Source organism: Rhamphochromis longiceps, linkage group LG7 (assembly GCF_057381845.1).
Source record: "Rhamphochromis longiceps isolate RC_006_pf linkage group LG7, R_longiceps_female_GT1.1, whole genome shotgun sequence".
NCBI lineage: Eukaryota > Metazoa > Chordata > Actinopteri > Cichliformes > Cichlidae > Rhamphochromis > Rhamphochromis longiceps.
This window is the reverse complement of record NC_140563.1, coordinates 53,545,730-53,564,305: the sequence shown is the minus strand read 5'-3', so window position 1 is coordinate 53,564,305 and position 18,576 is coordinate 53,545,730. Positions and strand designations below refer to the sequence as shown.

Genomic DNA, 18,576 nt, shown 5'->3' with positions numbered 1-18,576 from the left:
TTCATAGCTAAATGACACAAGAACGGTACTGCCTGTGACGCTCCAACTCTTTCAATAAAGTTGAGCCGAGAAAAGGTGGGTTAATGGGTATTGTAGTTTTTACACAAGCACATCACGACAAGCTTCTACTTTGCGGCATTCTGTGAACTACAGTTGCGCAGTCGCAGTTTGCTGACCTTCCATGGTTCTGCAAGCATGGCTGTCCGGGAACTTACGAGAGGTAACTGAAAACCGTTTACAGTTTTTTATTTAGAAAATAGTTCAAGGAAAATATTCAGAAGATTTAGAGCCAATCCAACATTTTACCTTGTGTTTATTTCTGCGTTTAGTTTTGAGTTTCGTGTACGCTACGCTACAGTTTAGCATGTTAGCCCACAGCTAAATGCTGTATTACAATATTACAATATTCGCTTCATGATAGTTAACTACCGATGTTTTAACTTCTTTTTTTTTCCATATTTAGGCCTTTTAGGGTTCCGATACTCACGGGCTGCCACCGTAGCATCCCCCTGTGGTGGACATCACTATGTGACAGCACCGTCTGCGAAGCCACCTCAACCCCAGGCTGGCGATGTTACAGGTGAGCTAAATAACGCAAGGGCGTCAACACTTGGTTTTTGTTTTTTTCAAGAATTTTATTTATGTTACTACTTGTCATTTGTTGTTGTTGTTGTTGTTGTTTTTCCTTATTAACAGAAAAAATATTAAACCAGCCCCTCGAGAAAGCAGACTTTTTTCGTGTGGCTGAGCTTTTCTCCTTGAAAGACTTATTCGACGCCAGAGTGCATCTTGGTCACAAAAAAGGTTGCAGGCACAGGTTGGTGTGATATTTATCTCAGCGTTTTAGTGCGCTGCACCCCCGTATATTTACAAATTGTTTGTAGTCTGTAATTAAATAAGCTGGAGACACTTGTCTTTCTTTGTGGGTCAAGGCTTTATAACTTCTACCTTAGTGTTTGGGGGGGGTCGGGGTCCTGTGGGGTTTAGGTATTCCCAACATGTGAAACTAATCTCACATGATAGAGGCGTGTTCAGTCACTACTTGGCACATGTTAGATTTTAGACCTTCTGTCTATTGCTTAGTCTGTCTGCATATTATGCAATGGCTGAATAAAGTATAACTTTTTTATCTTGAACAGTGTCATTTGCCCAGAACTCCTAGTGGTAGTCTCCTGTGGATAAAAAGTGGGGAGTTATTAATAATAATAAAAAATGCCATAAATCTTCATGCTTTAAACCCCTCTTTATTAAATTGGAAGTTTCTGTTTGGTAACACTTCTGGTTATTAATGGTAACAGCAAGCATAAATACCACAGGTCCTAGAACCTTGAAGGAAGAGATACAAACTTGTTGTTTTAATACAGATGGCATTTCTTTTAACTATTCCATAACTAACCTATTGTCATTAAATGCTTCTAACAGAAAGCTCCAGCAGCAGGAAATGTTTTGGTTACTTGGTCGATCATTTCATCAGGAATGTAGCTATTAGAGCTATGTTATTTTATTCAGCAGTAGTGATTCAAGTGACATTTTTCTGAATTATAATTCCGTGTTTCTAGGCTCATGGAGCCGTATCTCTACGGCTGTCGTTTGGATCATGACATTATCAATCTGGACCAGACTATGGAGCACCTTCAGCTAGCCCTCAACTTCACCGCCCACATAGCGTATCGCGGTGGCATCATCCTGTTTGTCAGCAGGCGGCGTCAGTTTGGCCATCTGGTAGAGACCACGGCCAAAGATTGTGGAGAGTATGCGCACACGCGGTACTGGCAGGGCGGCCTCCTCACCAACGCCAACATCCAGTACGGCCCAGGAGTCCGCCTACCGGATCTCATCATATTCCTTTCAACTCTCAACAACGTCTTTCAGCAGCACGTGGGCATCAGAGACGCAGCCAAGATGAACATTCCCACAGTGGGTGTGGTGGACTCAAACTGCAACCCCAGCCTGGTGACGTACCCCGTGCCCGGGAACGACGACACTCCAGCTGCCGTCGAGCTCTATTGTCGTTTGTTTAAGATGACCATCAACCGTGCCAAAGACAGAAGGAAACAGATGGAGCTCATTCATGGTCTGTCAGCGCCCACCTCGCAGATCTCATGATATTAATACTTAAATTTAAACAAAAAAACAAGAGACGTTGAAAAGCCTACATTCTTTAATCTGAAGCTCATCAACTGTGTAGTGTATCCTGTTTTATGTTGATACACTACAAATTTGAAATAAATTTTGGCTTCCTCCTTCCATTACACATCTGCACTTGGAAAACATCTGGTTTAACAGTCAGTAAAATATGGCTCAAAGTTAACATTGGTGCAAATTTATGTGAATATCACAGCTGTAAATCGCTGAAATAACAAAGTGGTGATCCATTGTTGAAATCCTGGCGTGGGAGAGTGATGATCATTTGCAGTTGCAGACTGAAAGAAAAGTATCTGAGTCATTTTCACAACTGTATTTGCTCTCTTGCAGTCTATGTAAGTGTTTAGGCCATGAAATGTGTTTCTGTAAACAAAAATACCTCTGCAGAAAGTCAGCCAAGTGATGCAGAACATAAGCAACCTATGAACTACACATGAACATTAATTAAAAGCAGTTTCTGAAAGTGTACACTGAAGTAATGCCTGTTCATCTAGTTAGGAATGAAACAAGCAGGATTAATACATATATACATACACTGGAGGGATGCAGCATCATTTAAAGAAGAGTATACATGGATATTGAATGAACTAATCTGAAGCCTTGAGTCTTTAATGTGTAGCTCATCAGCTGTATAGTGTATCCTATTTCATGTGACGTTTGCGGCAGTTGGTTAAGTTTAGTTTCTCCCAGCTTCCGTAGTTGTATCCTGTAGCGACCTTCTATGGCCACGAGGTGGATAAGTAGCTGTCACGTCAAAACGGTGAGTGGGTGTATGTGAGTGGGAAGAAGTTTATTAGCTTGCATTTTATGATGTACTACCACAACGGTCGACGTGTTCCTGCATATACAGTCATATTTCAGTTGTTCGGTTGTTTGTAACCGCGGTCCGCAACAAGCAGTTTCAAGGTTTCAGGCTGACGCTCGCGAGCGCCGACATGTTTAACAAACCTGCAGACTGACTGTTGGAGACGTCAAGAGCAATCACAATAGCAAAGCTTATTTCCTTTCAAAGCCTTATTACTTATATCATTACTGCTGTTTAAAGTCGGTTATTTTTCTCGCACGCTGTGAAACACAAATCCTACACTCTAATACAACTTGCAGCCTTTATCCCAAATGCATTCCACATTATTACTTTAAAGCTTAATTGCCATCGTTTGATTCTGCTAAGTAAGCATTATTTTGTTTGCTGAAGTAAGATTTTTAAGCTAATCGGGGTAAAATAAAATGAGTGTCTGAGATTCGAACTCATACGATATGTAGGGCTCGTCCTTTTGCAGCTGATGGCGGGCTTGTCGGTCTCACAATTCTTGTGAAACTGTAACTAGATGTATGGGTAACAGTAACATATTAAATAAGTTACTGTTTAAATAAATAATTTAAATAAGTTCCGCTTTTTTGTGTGTAAGTTCTTCCAGTCAACTTTTTGAAGGCGAGGAAAATGTTCACATGAGTCTTACTAAGAGGAACGAAAACGTTAAGGCCACAGACAGAGGGGGCTGGTCAGGGTAAGTGGTTTTTTTTTTTATCAGGTTAGTATGATGGAGAAGAGTGGTAGGAGATAGGGATTTTAACACTAGCCCAGGCTTGTAATCTTCCTGTACATTAACGGTAAGTGACTAACATTTGTTAGTCAAGGAAGTTATGAAATGAACTAAAAAATTAATAAATAAATACTCACCAAAAATGTTTCAGCTAATTGTCATTTGAACGAATGACTTATTTCTTATTTGCAGATGTACCGTCCAGCTCTTGGAAAACAGATTTTAATGAACCAACGAAAAACTTCCATTGGTATGTAAAAATATTTGCATCGCTGTGATTTTAAATGGAATAGTTTCGTGTGTTGTTTCATATTTGTTTTATGTATGTTGTGTCCAACTTAATTTTTTAACTGCTGTGATACAAGAATTTTGCAGATCTGGGATAAATGAAGCATATCTTATTTTATTTATTTATTTTTTTTTGTTTATATAGATAAATATGAGGAGAGAAGAGGTGCCATTGCTTTACCTTCATGCAGATGAAGGCGGTTGAGCTGAAGTGAAGGCCGTTCACAGGATGGTAACAGGTTTTGTTAAAAAGCTTTTGACTCTTTATTGCCCCTTGAGACGCAACCCTGGCTCCAGTGCCTCTGTTGCGCAGTAAGTCGGCAGAAAGTAACGGGCTCTCGATAGCTCAAATCCACTCTTTCGTGGGCTTTGGGTATGGAACCGGGCCAGATACTTACTCTCAATCTACCATGAAGGTGTTGTGTTCCTGCCAGTCAGTAGTTGTGTGCTATTTAAATCAATTTAACAACTCTACCTTTCTAAAGCTTATTTTTTGTATACATGGTCTCATTATGGATACATTCAGTCAGATTTATAGCTGTGTATCTAACAAAGTGGCTACTTAGTATATAATGAATATATTTTGAATGTAACAAATGTATGTATGTAGTCCTCATTGTCCATAAATGACAAAGAGGACTACATGACAGTTTTTGGCATACAATTTTGAATTGCCTTTACAGTTAATTGGATTCAAATGTCAATGTGAATGTTTCCATTATATAGATGTCAAGGTTTGCACTTTAATGGTTCAGACACGCTTGTGGAGCAGCAGCGGCTTGGCTTCAGGAAGGTACGAATTAATACTTTTGCTCTCATTCAGTCTGCCCATTGAGGCATTGCTGTCCAACATTTCTTGACCCTGTGACATAGTGGGACTAGGAGTCCAAATGTCTGCATCATCTTAGGCTTCAGTCACACTGATAAACCCCCTGGGTAACCAACACGAAGCCGATCCAGCAATTTGAATTCTTTACATTTCAGGATACTGTTCTTTAACCCTCTGGGGTCGCCGGATGCGCTGGCGACCCCAGAGGGTTAATAAACGATAAGAATTATAGATATTGTGCTTGCAACACTGGAATTTCATAAATGAATGAATCGCTTGGCTTGCAAAAGTATGATGTCACAACAATGTGATTGGTCACTTGCAATGTTGAACCTGGAACAACATTTATTATGATGATGTGGGAACAACACCAACACGAGGATATCAGATCATCCAACCAGCACTAGTGAGGGAAATGTCTCTATTCTGTGAATAGTTGCTGGGTGAAATTTGCTTCAGTTGCTAGCAGGTTATGTCAGTTGCCAGTAGTTTGTTTGCGTGCAAGATGCCAACTTGTTTGCAAACACCTAGTACTCACTAAGCAGCAGTGAACTGTGAAAAGTGAAACAAACTAGAAACAGAAAACACTCACCTTCAAAGTAAAAGTGTGTTAGTGAAATGTGTCAGTTGCTGCAGTAAGGCACAGCTTTTACTTTGAAGGGGAATACTTTCTGTTTCTAGTTTGTGTTTCACTTGTCACAGTTTCCTTACTGCTCTTTGTGTCTTTCACAAAAACTATGGGTAGCCTATTGCTTTGGTAATTAGCCAAAACAGTCGCAAGGAGGGGTTTTTTGCACAACCCTCTTTGCAGCCAATTTCACTTAACAGCAACCAATAACCTCCAGCCACCAACCACCAAAGAGACAAACATTTTCCCTTTGTGAAGTACAACATACAGGTTTTTTGCAACCTGAGAAGTGATGAAATGCTTGTTGAAACTTGAAATGGACATAAACAAACTCCTACATGATTTGTCTTCGCAGGTGACTACCCAGTGTGCCTCAGACGATGTTATTTCCAGGAGCTCTAACGATTCCTCACCACCTGACTCCTCCATTCAGCTTGCTCTCTCTTCATTTCTTGATTTCCTGTTCGAGCATTTCATCCGCCTTACTTCCATTAGTTTGTTTTTCTTTTGCTTAACTGTTGAAGACATTGTTTTTTCAGTTGTATTTTTCATTTTGATTACGTGCATATGAAGCGTAATGTCCTCGTTGCGCATAATCACATATGAAAGATTACTTTGGCAATTGCATTTGTGGTGAGTGCTATATCAGCTTTTCCCACAATCAAATCACTCTGATGATCATATGATAAAGGCAAGTGTTTGTGTGTGTCGATCCATTCCCTAGGAAATGATGATTTCCTTTCCTGTTTGCTCACATTTACAAACGGAAAATATGTAATGGGAGCTTTTACTTGACTACTTAGCTGGTGTAGAATTTGACATGCATGAAACAGAAAATGTAATAAAATAAATTGACATGAAATAAAATTATTTTCCTGAAAGTTGTAAAATGTCTGTTTTAAAAACAATATAGCTTAATAGGGAAGAGCAAAACAAACAAAGTTCAAAGAATTACTGATGAAAAGACTTAATTACAGAGGTATGTAAAAATTAGGAGCACTAGCAAAAGACTGCAAAATTAAATAGAATTCATTGTAGTAAAAAACAAGGAAAGCAAATGTCATCATGCATTGAAGTGGCTCAGTGTGAAGTGTAGCACACGGGGCAAAAATGACTGCACACAGACTAATGTGGGATCAGTGCTGAACTTGAGGCAAGATCAGAAAGGTTTTGCGTTATGTAGGAAAGATTGCCTGCGTCACTCTTTGTTCAGTTATGTTATGGTTCGGCAGCAAATGTCATTTCCCCACCTCTGAGAGTTGCTTCCACTGTTTTTTCACCCAGACCACACTTAGATGATCCACCTGTTCTTCCGGCAGGTAGTGATTTTAGCACTTTAGCTCTACCCACTGCAAAGAAATCAATTCTTTTGACTTTGGTTTTCTTTGAGGAGGTTTCACTACAAGTTCTGGACTCATGCAGCACAAAAAGCGACAAGTGGATCCATGCCATGCCCTCCACAATATGAAAGAGTCATTGAATCCCCTCAGTAGAGGTGAGCCAAGCAATCCAAATAACGATAGTGCCGATACCAACACCGTTATTGGTTTTGGATCAAGCCTAGCATGAATGGATCGAATCTTTGTTTCTATCATCTTATCCCTTCGGCAGGAAATCTATGCCATGACTTGTGATGTACGCATAAACTCATTTTAACCCTACGAGGTAACCTGACACGCACCTCCAAAAATGCAAAATGCAGTATGGACAGCACTATCCCTTCTCGGGGCTTTCCTTCAATTTGTCAGCCGCAGGTTGCAAGGAAGGAGGCGCGGTAAGATTTCCCGTCGGCAGATAAAATCCCGTCAGCTCTGACGCCTCTCCCTTTAAGATGCGCAGCAGCGAGTCTCTGGGAAACTGAGGCTGTGCGCTCGTCGGGTCCAAGCAGCGCTTATTTCTTTGTCACACTGATGCCTTCTTTGATCTGATTGGACGGTGAAGGTGCTGCTGGTCTAATATTCGGAAAATATCGGGGATCATAGCTGAGGATCTCTCTGATTCTGGGCCGCGTCGGTCGTTCTGTGGCCCCGATGGAGCTGAAATATCGCTCAGCTTCAAGGACACACTCTTCATCATATTTTTTGAGCGGCTGAATGATTTCTATTGAAAACACACGCTGTGATCAAGGCAAGCAAAGAGAAGAAAACAGCTCGAAAAGCAGCTCGTTGTAATAACCAGTAAATATGCGACGCGTGTCGTGGTTTGCTGCGAGAATGTGATCAGACGGGACTGGTTTCTCGCTCTGCTGCCTCCGAAAAAGAGTCGCTCATGATGCCCAGGGCTTTGCGGAGACTGGTCCATTTGATGCTGTTCTGCCCTTTATCCAAAGGCCTGCAGGTAGGCTATGGGACTGCACAATGTCAGTCTTTTTGTCACTAACTATCCACCAGCAGCATGCACGACCACTGACCAAACCGTCAGTTCACTTCACATGCATGCATGAAACCCCCCGTAACGAATACAAGTGCAGCGCAATGTATGGTAGTTATCTCTGCGTTATCCTATAGTCAGGTGACAGGCTGCTGGTTCATTCATTGTTTACCTAGATACCCCAGAATTTTGCAGCCACGGGTTCACAGGTTTGCAGTGCATACACGACTGTAAAAGCATGATTTAATAACAGTACAAGTTGGATCATAAACATTCTGCTTATGCTAATTCTGCTTAGTACTACACTTTTGTGTAGCATTACATTTTGTGTTAATGCATGTGATGCCCGCTCTTCCCGCAGCTATCCTATTGCAGAGCATTCAAATCAGTGGTTCCCAGCTGCTGTTTGTAGCCCATTATACAAAAATCAGTAAATAGAGATGCACAAATAGTGATAAGTCTAGGCTGATGTTGATATTTAAAAGACGAATTTAACTCATTGTTCTGATACAGTTTATTGCTGTTTATTTTCTTATTTATCCTCCCTTTTCTCCCAGACATTTCCATCTTCTATTTTGGACATTAGACAGAGATGTGACAACAAACACACAAACATCAGTCTAAATGTCATCTTATTTATCAGTCTAAAAAATACCAGTGATTGGCTGTATACTGGTACATCTCTAGATCTACAATAGGAAGTCTCTTCTATTCTAATTTACTTGTTTCTTTTAGGAGTGGAAACTATTCAGTATTTACAGAAAATCAAAGAGAGAAGTATCAATTACTAAACTATTTCCTATGCCGGTGCTATGAAGAAGTATTTGCCCTTGGTTCTTGTTTTTTTTTTTTTTTTTTTTTTTGCATATTTCTCAGACTTAAGTGTTTTAGATCCATCAACAGTTTTTAATTTTAGGCAAAGATAACCCAAGTAAATACAAAATGCAGTTTTTTAAATGATGATTTTATTCATTAAGGTAAAAAACGACTATATTTAGATGCTACAATCTAAAGAAACAACAACAGGTGAGGAACAAAGTCAAAGCTTTGAGGAAAGCATTGTAAAGCTATTTCTAAGGCTTTGGGACTTGTGTCCAGCCTACCAAAATTACTCCAAGAACACATCAGCGACTCATCCAGGAGGTCACAAAAGAATACAGACCAGCAAAAACAGAACTGCAGGCCTCACTTAACTCAGTTAAGGTCAAAGTTCTTGATTCGACAATCAGAGATTGAGGAAAAATGGCGTCCATTGGTGAGTTCCAAGGAGATAAATATTCAAACATGGTGGTGGTAGTGTGATGGTCTGGGGCTGCTCCAGGACTTGGACGACTTTCTATAAGTGATGGAACCATAAATTCTACTCTCGGCCAGAAAATCCTGAAGGAGAATTTCCAGCCATTGGTTCGTGCCTTGAAGCTTAAGAGCACCTGTGAAAGGCTCAAAAAGAAAAAAATGTAGCTTTGGAGTTGCCTTGTTAAAGTCAAAATTGAGAAACTTTGACCTTCAACAAGCTATTCATGTTCAAAGACTCTCAAATGTGGCTGAATTAAAACAATTCTTCAGTTTTCTCCACAGTGACGTGCTGTGAAATAATCATTGCCAGTTATGGCAAACGCCTGATTGCAGTTCTTTCTGCCAAGGGTGAAACAGCCAGTTATTAGTTTTAAGGGGTAATTGCTTTCTCGCACAGATCCAGGGAGGCTTGGACAGTATTTTTCTCTTAACAATTGAAATCCACATTTAAAAACTGCATTTTGTATTTCCTCGGTTTGTCTTTGTCTAATATTAGAAATTGTTTAATGATCTGAAACATGCAAGTGTGACAAATCTGCAAATATAAATGTGCAAAATACAAAAAATCAGGAAGTCCTTAGTTTCATGTAGTTGAGTGTCTCAATTCCACCTTAAGGTTGGGTGACCAGCTGTTCATTCATTCATTCACAGCCTGGGTTTAATTAGACTTCTTTTCTTCCTGCCATGCGCCCATTTTCTACCAACCTCCACAGAGTCGCCTTCCAGCTATTAAAGTGAAGTACCTTCTGCTGGCATGGCTGGGCATCCTCGTCATCAGCTGGATCGTCTACATGCAGTATGCCTCCTACTCTGAGCTGTGCCGTGGGCATGTTTGCCACATGGTCATCGTAAGTATTATCTTTGAGTTAAATAAAACTCAGTTACATGGTTTAATCGAATTCAAGCCTATAAATCAAGATAAATTTGATAGTGTGGGATATCTGTGAATGTGGCATAAAAATACTGACTGTGGCAGTGAGTAAAGTCCTAACCACAGATTACAGGCTTTCCAAACTACTGCACGACAATAAAGGTAGCTTTCAGGGTAACCAAGACAAAAACTACAATCACATTAATTCAAATCATAACACAATCACTGGAAAGAGCAGATCTTTTGCTTTTCCCAAGACAAAAACTAAAGAATTCAGAATAAAAACAACAGTATAAATAATAATTTCATAGGTTTTAAAAAGTACATGGCAAGACAGTGGAACAGAGGGACACGAGGTCTGTGTTTTGAGGAAGAGTGCATGGCCAGTGTCTTAAACTTGTGGTACCAGGGTGCTCTTACAGGACACAACCCCACTACCCACCTGTAGGATTGTAACATCAGTTTAGCTGTTTGGTCTTAGCTCATTTGACTACAGTTTCACTAACCACATAACAGACAAAATGTGACTGTTTGTATTTACATAAATGAAGAAAATGATTTCATACCATACTAGTTTTGTGCTGCTGAGGTGAGACCCACAGATGTCTAGTTCCCCTCTGTTGCGTTCTGTGTTGGGGACTTGGGAGAAATGTGTCTCCTCGGTCAGGTGATGTCAGATAAACTGCACATGGTGCTGGGCTCTTTGCTGCTTTGTGACAACATACTGAATATAACTCAGTGGGTTACTCCATTCTGATGAATTTCATGCACACCACTTTACATGAGTAAGTATAGCATCCTTCTAGGAAAGAAGTAAAACTGGCACTCTCTGATTCCATATCCATGAAAAATCTCAAAGGACATAGCTGGAAATGGGATTTTTTTCTTTCTTGTCTGCTAATTATAAAAGGTACAAAACTTCATAGTCAGCATGCAATTTTTAAACTAATGTAGCAGTTTAAGATAAACTTAAGACGCATTTACTGGTCGTCAAGATCAATGTTTCTTTAGTCCAATACACCTCTGGTATGTGGTTGGGAAAAGCCAGGAATTCCACTGAGATTGCTAACTAACCACCTGAACCCAAGTCACATGTCCTAGTGTTTTTCCTGGTGTCAGGTCCATATTTAGAGACACAGACCCAGCCTCAGGAGGTCACAAGTTATTGTATTCCCAGCGTCGGTCCCAAGCTTGGATAAATGGGCGGTTTGCATCAGGAAGGGTAAGCGAAACCATCCAGTGTAACTGAAAGAAGCTTCATATTTCTCAATGAGCCTTTCTTTTTTTTCTGTAAACATACCTGTTGAAATCGTGCATTCTCTCTGATTCATTAATCCATAACAGAAACATTGAACTTTAACGTTTAAGACACAGTCACACAGACTTCAAGCATTTCACTGGTCCAGACCACTTAAGATCAAAGTGGGATGCATCTGGCCCACAATGTAAAGTGAGTTTGAAGCCCCTGATCTATGTCAGTCTGAGCAGTACAACCACACTAAAATGCTACTGGACACGCACAAAGTAGAAGCTCTGCAATGACGTGTTAGAAATGCACGTCTCTCAAAGTCAAAAGGGTACGTAAAGGCAAGAAGGAGCATGGAGAACAGTGTGTCAGGTTAGGCAAATCTGGTTAGATTCACCTGACCTCTAGCAAAGATATTTTCCCTTTAAGTAAACAGACATTGGAGGGCTAAATATAGAGAGCTCAAGTACTGGATGCATAAATAGAGGCTTATTTCTGTTTCCTGCAATTTCTGTTTTGGTTTCTGCAGTGTGATCATTATAGAAGAGGCATAATATCAGGTTCATCCTGCAAGGCACTATGTGACCAGAGAACGCTAACTCTGCAGCGCTGCATGTCCACCTCCTCCACACATCAGGTAAAACAAACACTCACAACTTACACATGCGTGAAGAATAGCCTTTGAGAGAACAATATATTTCCAAATTCATGTTAGTGCACATCTGTTTTTTTTAATTTAATCAATAATTTTATTATAGATTGCCTCATAATTTTTACTGGAACATGAAAAAAACATAACAGCAATTGTAGTAACAAATAAAAAGTAAATGATTTGACATATTTGATACTAATTATAGTATCGATATGACTGTCAGTGTTAAAGGATGTCTATAAAAAACATACTGCAGCCACTAGATTGTCACACACAGTTGGGGTTTTTTCAGGGCCATTCCATATTTGGCTCTAAAGCTGAGTCACCAGCTAACAGTGGCAATCTTGGTTAGCAAGGTACATCCAGTGACTGTATGGGTAGTGGGTGTATCTGATATACCATATTGGTGTTGTTCCTGTGTCATCATAATAGTGTTGGTCCAGGATAAATATAATATATAATCCAAATATAACAAGGAATCTTTTCTTATGGACTCAAACAAGTTTTGCTGAAAAACTGAGTCTGGAACAAGCAAAGCTTAATACTAAACAATATATATAACTTATATAAATGTATATATAACTTAATATTGCACACATGCAAAATCGAAATTCCAATTAGATAACACATCAGTGGAATTCATTTCTTAAATAAAAATTGTATTTGCAGCCTTCTGAATTAAATTTTATCATTTTATCATTTATCAGATTTTCATCATATTCTCCCACCTGTCCAGAAAGCTCCTGTTTTCTGCCTTTCTTTTTGCCATTTTGGGATAGTTAGCATGGCAGTATTTGCATGGTTGCTATGACTATGGTCAACAGAGGAGAGGGTGCTAATGGGTCCTGTCGTGACTGACGTGCCAAAACACCAACAGAGCATTCTGGGAATTGTAGTATTAGCAGTACATGAACTGTATAATACCAATAACCCTCCCAGCTATTGTGTTCACAGACAGAATGGCACACACTCAAACAAAAAACATAACAAAATTTAAAAATTCCTTCTGGACCTATTTTGGACATATTCTTCCTCATCTAACTAAAGTCATATTTTCATATTTGCAGGTATACAATGGACTGTGGAAGGAGAAGCCTGTGGTAATTAAATGTGGCGTTGAAGATCCGGTGAAAACTGACGGAGCGCCCGACGCCATGCTGCGACAGGAGATGAGCCTGTTTGACAAACCCACACGTGGAACCTCGATGGATGAATTTAAAGAGATGCTGCACAGTTTCCTTAAGGTTTCCAGGCCGATAGACTATTTTATAATAACAGTGAACAACTGTCACCACAGAAGTCACATGCTAATAGAAAACTACACATGCCTATTAGGAAACATTGGTTATGCATTAGTGCATCCAAATGAGCTCAGATCTAGAGATCTTTTTTATGTTACGTGTTTATACAGGCCAAGATCTTATTGTCAAGGTTTTTTTTATATTTGTATCTACAACACATTTATAACATGCATTCACCTCCTTCCTGCAGGTTAACCTCGGTGAACAGTCATCTTTGAGCACCTTGGTGGACAGAGTCATCACGCTTGCTGATGTCAACCAAGATGGCAAAGTGTCACTAGCAGAGGCCAAGTCTATCTGGGCTCTCCTCCAGATCAACGAGTTCCTCCTGATGGTGGCGCTGCAGGAGAAGGAGCACACCCCGAAACTGTTGGGCTTCTGTGGAGATTTGTATGTGACGGAGCGTGTAAGCCACAACTCACTCTACAGGCTCGAGGTGCCAAATTCCCTGCAGTCTATCGTCCCAGAGGCCTTGAGCTCCAGCCTGAACCACTGGCTCGCGCCAGCTTGGCCCCGCCGAGCTCGCATCACCATTGGCCTGCTGGAATTTGTGGAAGAGGTCTTCCACGGCTCCTACGGGAGCTTCCTAATATGTGACGCCAATCCTTACCACGTTGGCTACAATTCAAAGTACGACTGCAAGATGGCCAACCTTCGCAGCGTGGCATCAGAAGCTGTTGTGCGGGGATTTTTGAAGGGACGGCGATGTGAGACGAATGCAGACTGCACGTATGGGCGGGACTGCACGGCCACCTGCGATCGGCTGGTGAAGCAGTGTAACACAGAGGTTGTGCAGCCTAATCTCGCTAAAGTGTGCGTGCTGCTGCAGGACTATCTGCTTTTCGGAGCGCCTTCAGACCTTCGTGGGGATCTGGAAAAACAGCTGCGCACCTGTGTGACACTCAGCGGGTTGGCAAGCCAAATGGAGGTTCACCACTCACTAGTGCTCAACAACCTGAAGACGTTACTGTGGAAGAAGATTTCAAACACTCAGTACTCCTGAAAAACGGATGCTCTACTATAAATGAATTGTTACATGAAGACAGGTGGTTTTTGGTTATGACGCTTGCAGTAAATGTTTTAGAGGGTCGTGTTTAATCATGTATTTTCACTCTACACTGACTGTGAATAACAGGAAACTGTGAACTACTGAATATACAATGTGAAGCAGGCTTTATTCCCACTATAATCCCTATCATGCTTTTGTGTTCCAATGGGTCTGTTTGCACATAATATTCTCAGGACACTGCCTGTAACGTTGTTTCTAAGATTCTGGATGTAAATAATCCATTTTTAAAATAAATGAAGCAACATGTTGGATTATTTGTGGTTTCATAGAATTGCTTTTTTCTGTCCTTGGTAACGTGCAATTGGGAGTGGTACAGCTAGAAATATCAGAAGAATATCGCAGCTTCTTTTGTATAAATCAGTTTGCATCTCAATCAGAGAGTTACCACGTGTAGAATCTTTCTGAAAGGATGACACTTGAACTGCAGACATCGTTGACATTAGGTGTCCCTGATCATGCCACAAAATTGTTGTTCACATAAATGTTTGCAGATGTAATAACATCAATTTCAAGTGACTTGTTCATTGGTCTTCTGAGTACCAAGTCTATGATCTCAGGACTTGTGCCTAGACTTGGTTTCTTAAAAGGTTGCAGAATATATATATATATACTGCTCAAAAAATGAAAGGAACGCTTTGAAAACACATCAGATCTCAATGGGAAAAACAATTATGTTGGATATCTATACTGATATGGACAGGGTAACATGTTAGGAATGAAAGGATGCTGGATCATTTTATGGAAATGAAAATGATTAACCCACTGAGGGCTGAATTCAAAGTAAAAGTGAAAAAAATATGTGGCAGGCTAGTGCATTTGACAAAAATGTAATTGCAGCAGCTCTAAATGTTCGGTAGTTTGTATGACCCGCACGTGCATGTGTGAATGTCTGACAACATCAGAGCATGCTCCTAATAAGATGGTAGATAGTGTCCTGAGGGTTTACACCAGGACATCACTGAGCCTCTGAACAGCCTGAGTGCATCCTGGCAGCATGGGATGGACCACTACATAACGCCCTAGAGATGTTCTATTGGATTTAGGTTAGGTGGGTGTGGGAGCCAGTGAATGGGACCCATGACACCCAGAACCCATGGCACAAGCATAGAGTCTGATAATGGGTTCAAAATGTTCATTTTGGTCCCAGATGCAATCTGCTCTGCCCTCCACCCAGCCCTAACTCATCTGGACAAGAAAGACTCATATGTGAGAATGCTGTTCATAGACTTTAGCTCAGCATTCAACACCATAATACCACAACAACTCATCTGTAAACTGGACAGACTGGGCCTCAGCACCTCCCTCTGCAACTGGCTGCTGGATTTCCTCAGCCAGAGGCCTCAAGCGGTGCGTGTGGGCAACAAGGTCTCAAACAGCATCACCCTGAGCACGGGGGCTCCACAAGGCTGTGTGCTCAGTCCTCTGCTCTTCACCCTGTTGACACATGACTGCACACCAACCTACAGCTCCAAGTTTGCGGACGACACAACGCTGGTGGGGCTCATCACCAAGGGCGATGAGACCCACTACAGGAAAGAGGTTGAGCTCCTGACCACGTGGTGCAGAGACAACAACCTCCTGCTAAATGTCAGTAAGACCAAGGAGATTATTGTCAACTTCCAGAGAGGCCACACCTGTCACCCCCCATTGACCATCGACGGCGCTGCGGTGGAGAGGGTGAGCAGCACCAAGTTCCTGGGGGTGCACATCAGTGAGGACCTCTCTTGGACCACCAACACAGCATCACTGGCCAAGAAAGCACAACAGCGCCTCTACTTCCTGCGCAAACTCAAGCGGGCAAGTGCTCCACCACCCATCCTGACTACATTCTACAGAGGCACTATTGAAAGTATCCTCTCCAGCTGCATCACTGTGTGGGGTGGTAGCTGCACTGACTATAACAGAAAAGCTCTACAACGCATTGTGAGAACAGCTGAGAGGATAGTTGGTGCACCACTCCCCTCCCTGCAAGACATTTACACCACTCGCCTCACCCGCAAAGCCATCACAATTGTCAACGATGCAACCCACCCCGCGCACTGTCTGTTCAGCCTCCTGCCCTCTGGAAAGAGATACAGAAGTCTCCGCTCCCGCACTACCAGGCTCACCAACAGCTTCATCCACCAGGCTGTGAGACTGCTGAACTCTCTTCCCTCCCGGCTCCCAGCCAGCAGAATCACCAGATTGGCAGAAGTATAGGAAGACAGATTGGACTCTACCCCCCCCCCCCCCCCGCACACTCTCCAACAAGGAAACACTCTCTGAACCAAGAACTGAAAACATTCCTGACTTGCATTGCAATTGCACACACCTGCTGCTATATATATATATTTTAGTATTTCTTTTAGCACTATTTATATTATTATATTACTATTTATTACCTTATTGTTAGGGCTGTTTTTGTTGTGCATCTGCACCTTATTGTTGTCAATGTCTACGCATGGGACAGTGTGAAACGTAATTTCAATTCCTTTGTATGGCAAGTACATTTGAAGAAATTGACAAATAAAAAGTATTCTATTCTATTCTATTGTAAGGCTGCCTTTGTCTGGGCATCCCTCCTTGGATATGCCTTCCTGAACCATCACTGAACGACCACCAAACTGGTGTTGCTGTTGTTACAGGTAGTGTAACGCCCTCCATGGCTTCTCCAGACCCTTTCACATGTGCTCAGGGTAAACCTGGAGTCATCTGTAAAAAAACACAGGACCCTAGTGGTGGACATGATAATTCTGGTATTCTATGGCAAATGCCAATCAGCAACCAGCTCTCCTAGAGTAACTGCCTGTCTCCTGGAGTCTCCTCTATGTTTTTGGGACTGTGCTGGGACACAAAGCAAAGGTACTAGCACAAGTTTAATTGACTTGATGCTACAAGCTGATTTAAAAAATGTTCCTTTGATTTATTTTTTTTTTTTAGCAGTGTATGATAAAGAGTAGCACTTGCCCCTGGCTCAGTGCTGTGGCTTTCCCTGCATGTGAAATGTTAATGGTATTCACAGCAAAGATGAAAGTGAGGTGTGACCGCTTCAACATCACAGACAGATGAGCGAAGCTACTGAATATTTTTGATGATGCGTTACACACCAAATGATCTGCAGCTTTCTAGAAGATCAAAGTGTCACAGATTATTTTGCACTGGTTAAGGAGGTTCAGTGATCAAACGAGACAGATGCTACATTTCAATTTAAAACTCCCAAACCATTTTTTAAGAGAGTTATTCCCACAATAGTGGAAGGATATCAGACAACAACAAGTCTCAATCAGAGAGGATGTCCAACATCTAATCAAATGGTGCAGAAACAACAACCTGATTCTGAACACTGTCAAAACAAAGGAGGTCATTGTAGACTACAGAAGAGCCAAGAAAACAACACTACCACCCCTCCACATAAATGGTGAGGAAGTTGAGAGGGTGAATGACATTAAATTCCTGGGCCTACACATAACAAAAGATCTCACATGGACTATTAACACATCCCACTTAGTGAAGAAAGCACAGCAGAGACTTTTATTCCTAAGAAAACTTAAAAAAGCAAATGTGCCAATCCGGCGCTTAGTAAACTTTTACAGGAGCACAATAGAGAGCATCCTCTGTTACTGCATCACAGTGTGGTACTTCAGCTGCACTGCAGAAAATCGTCGAGCTCTGACCTGGACCATCCAAACTGCCCAGGGGATCATTGGAACCAAACTCCCGAATCTCGACACGGCCTATGCTAGCCGTTTACAGAAGCGAGCTAGCTGCATCATCAAGGACCCAACCCATCCAGGTCACAGACTTTTTGTACCCCTCCCATCAGGGAAGAGATATAGGGCAATCAGAACCCGCACAAACAGACTAAAGAACAGCTTTTTCCCCAGAGCTGTAGCCTGTGTCACCCCTCCCCCAACACACAATAGCTACTGTAACTCTCCCTCTCTCTCCTTTACCCCATGTCATGTCTGCTGCTAATGTACAAAGTCATTTACTGGGCATTAATGTTTGCACTAAATTACCACACTGTAAATACTGTTATACTTATTATCTTAGACACTTTATGGGACATTCACGTTGCACTCAACTACCACATTGTAAATACTGTTATATTATATTATACTGTTTGCACTCAAATATCATATCAAATCATATTGTAAATACTAGTATTTTTTTTATTATTTATTTTTTTTTATTTACTGTGCTAAGTGCCTTCTTTTTACTTTATATTTTATACTTTTACTACATTTACTTGGTTATTATGTTACAATGCTGCTTCTTGTTTTATTGCTGCTGGCCTCTGTGAGCTACCAAACAAATTTCGTTGTATAACTACAATGACAATAAAGTTCTTTGAGTTT

At 41.2% G+C, this 18,576-nt stretch overlaps 2 protein-coding genes across 4 annotated transcripts; both read left to right on the top strand.

Moving 5' to 3' along the window:
• The first annotated feature begins 66 nt into the window (after positions 1-66).
• mrps2 (mitochondrial ribosomal protein S2) lies at positions 67-6,315 on the top strand. 3 transcript variants are annotated; one of them, XM_085414296.1, is made up of 9 exons: positions 67-220; positions 464-580; positions 697-817; positions 1,560-2,905; positions 3,555-3,653; positions 3,882-3,939; positions 4,123-4,209; positions 4,704-4,770; positions 5,790-6,315. In XM_085414296.1, the coding sequence occupies exons 1-4, from the start codon at positions 196-198 to the stop codon at positions 2,104-2,106; spliced, it is 810 nt and encodes a 269-aa protein (XP_085270422.1). In that variant the 5' UTR covers positions 67-195; the 3' UTR covers positions 2,107-2,905; positions 3,555-3,653; positions 3,882-3,939; positions 4,123-4,209; positions 4,704-4,770; positions 5,790-6,315. The 3 variants fall into 3 exon arrangements, with proteins under 3 accessions (XP_085270422.1, XP_085270423.1, XP_085270424.1); XM_085414297.1 differs by having other exon boundaries at positions 4,123-4,216; XM_085414298.1 differs by lacking the exon at positions 3,555-3,653.
• Positions 6,316-7,276: 961 nt separating this feature from the next.
• dipk1b (divergent protein kinase domain 1B) lies at positions 7,277-15,704 on the top strand. The gene is made up of 5 exons (XM_085414295.1): positions 7,277-7,771; positions 9,814-9,948; positions 11,747-11,854; positions 12,937-13,113; positions 13,361-15,704. Exons 1-5 carry the CDS (start codon positions 7,703-7,705, stop codon positions 14,171-14,173), a joined length of 1,302 nt encoding a protein of 433 aa, XP_085270421.1. The 5' UTR covers positions 7,277-7,702; the 3' UTR covers positions 14,174-15,704.
• The last annotated feature ends 2,872 nt before the right edge of the window (positions 15,705-18,576 follow it).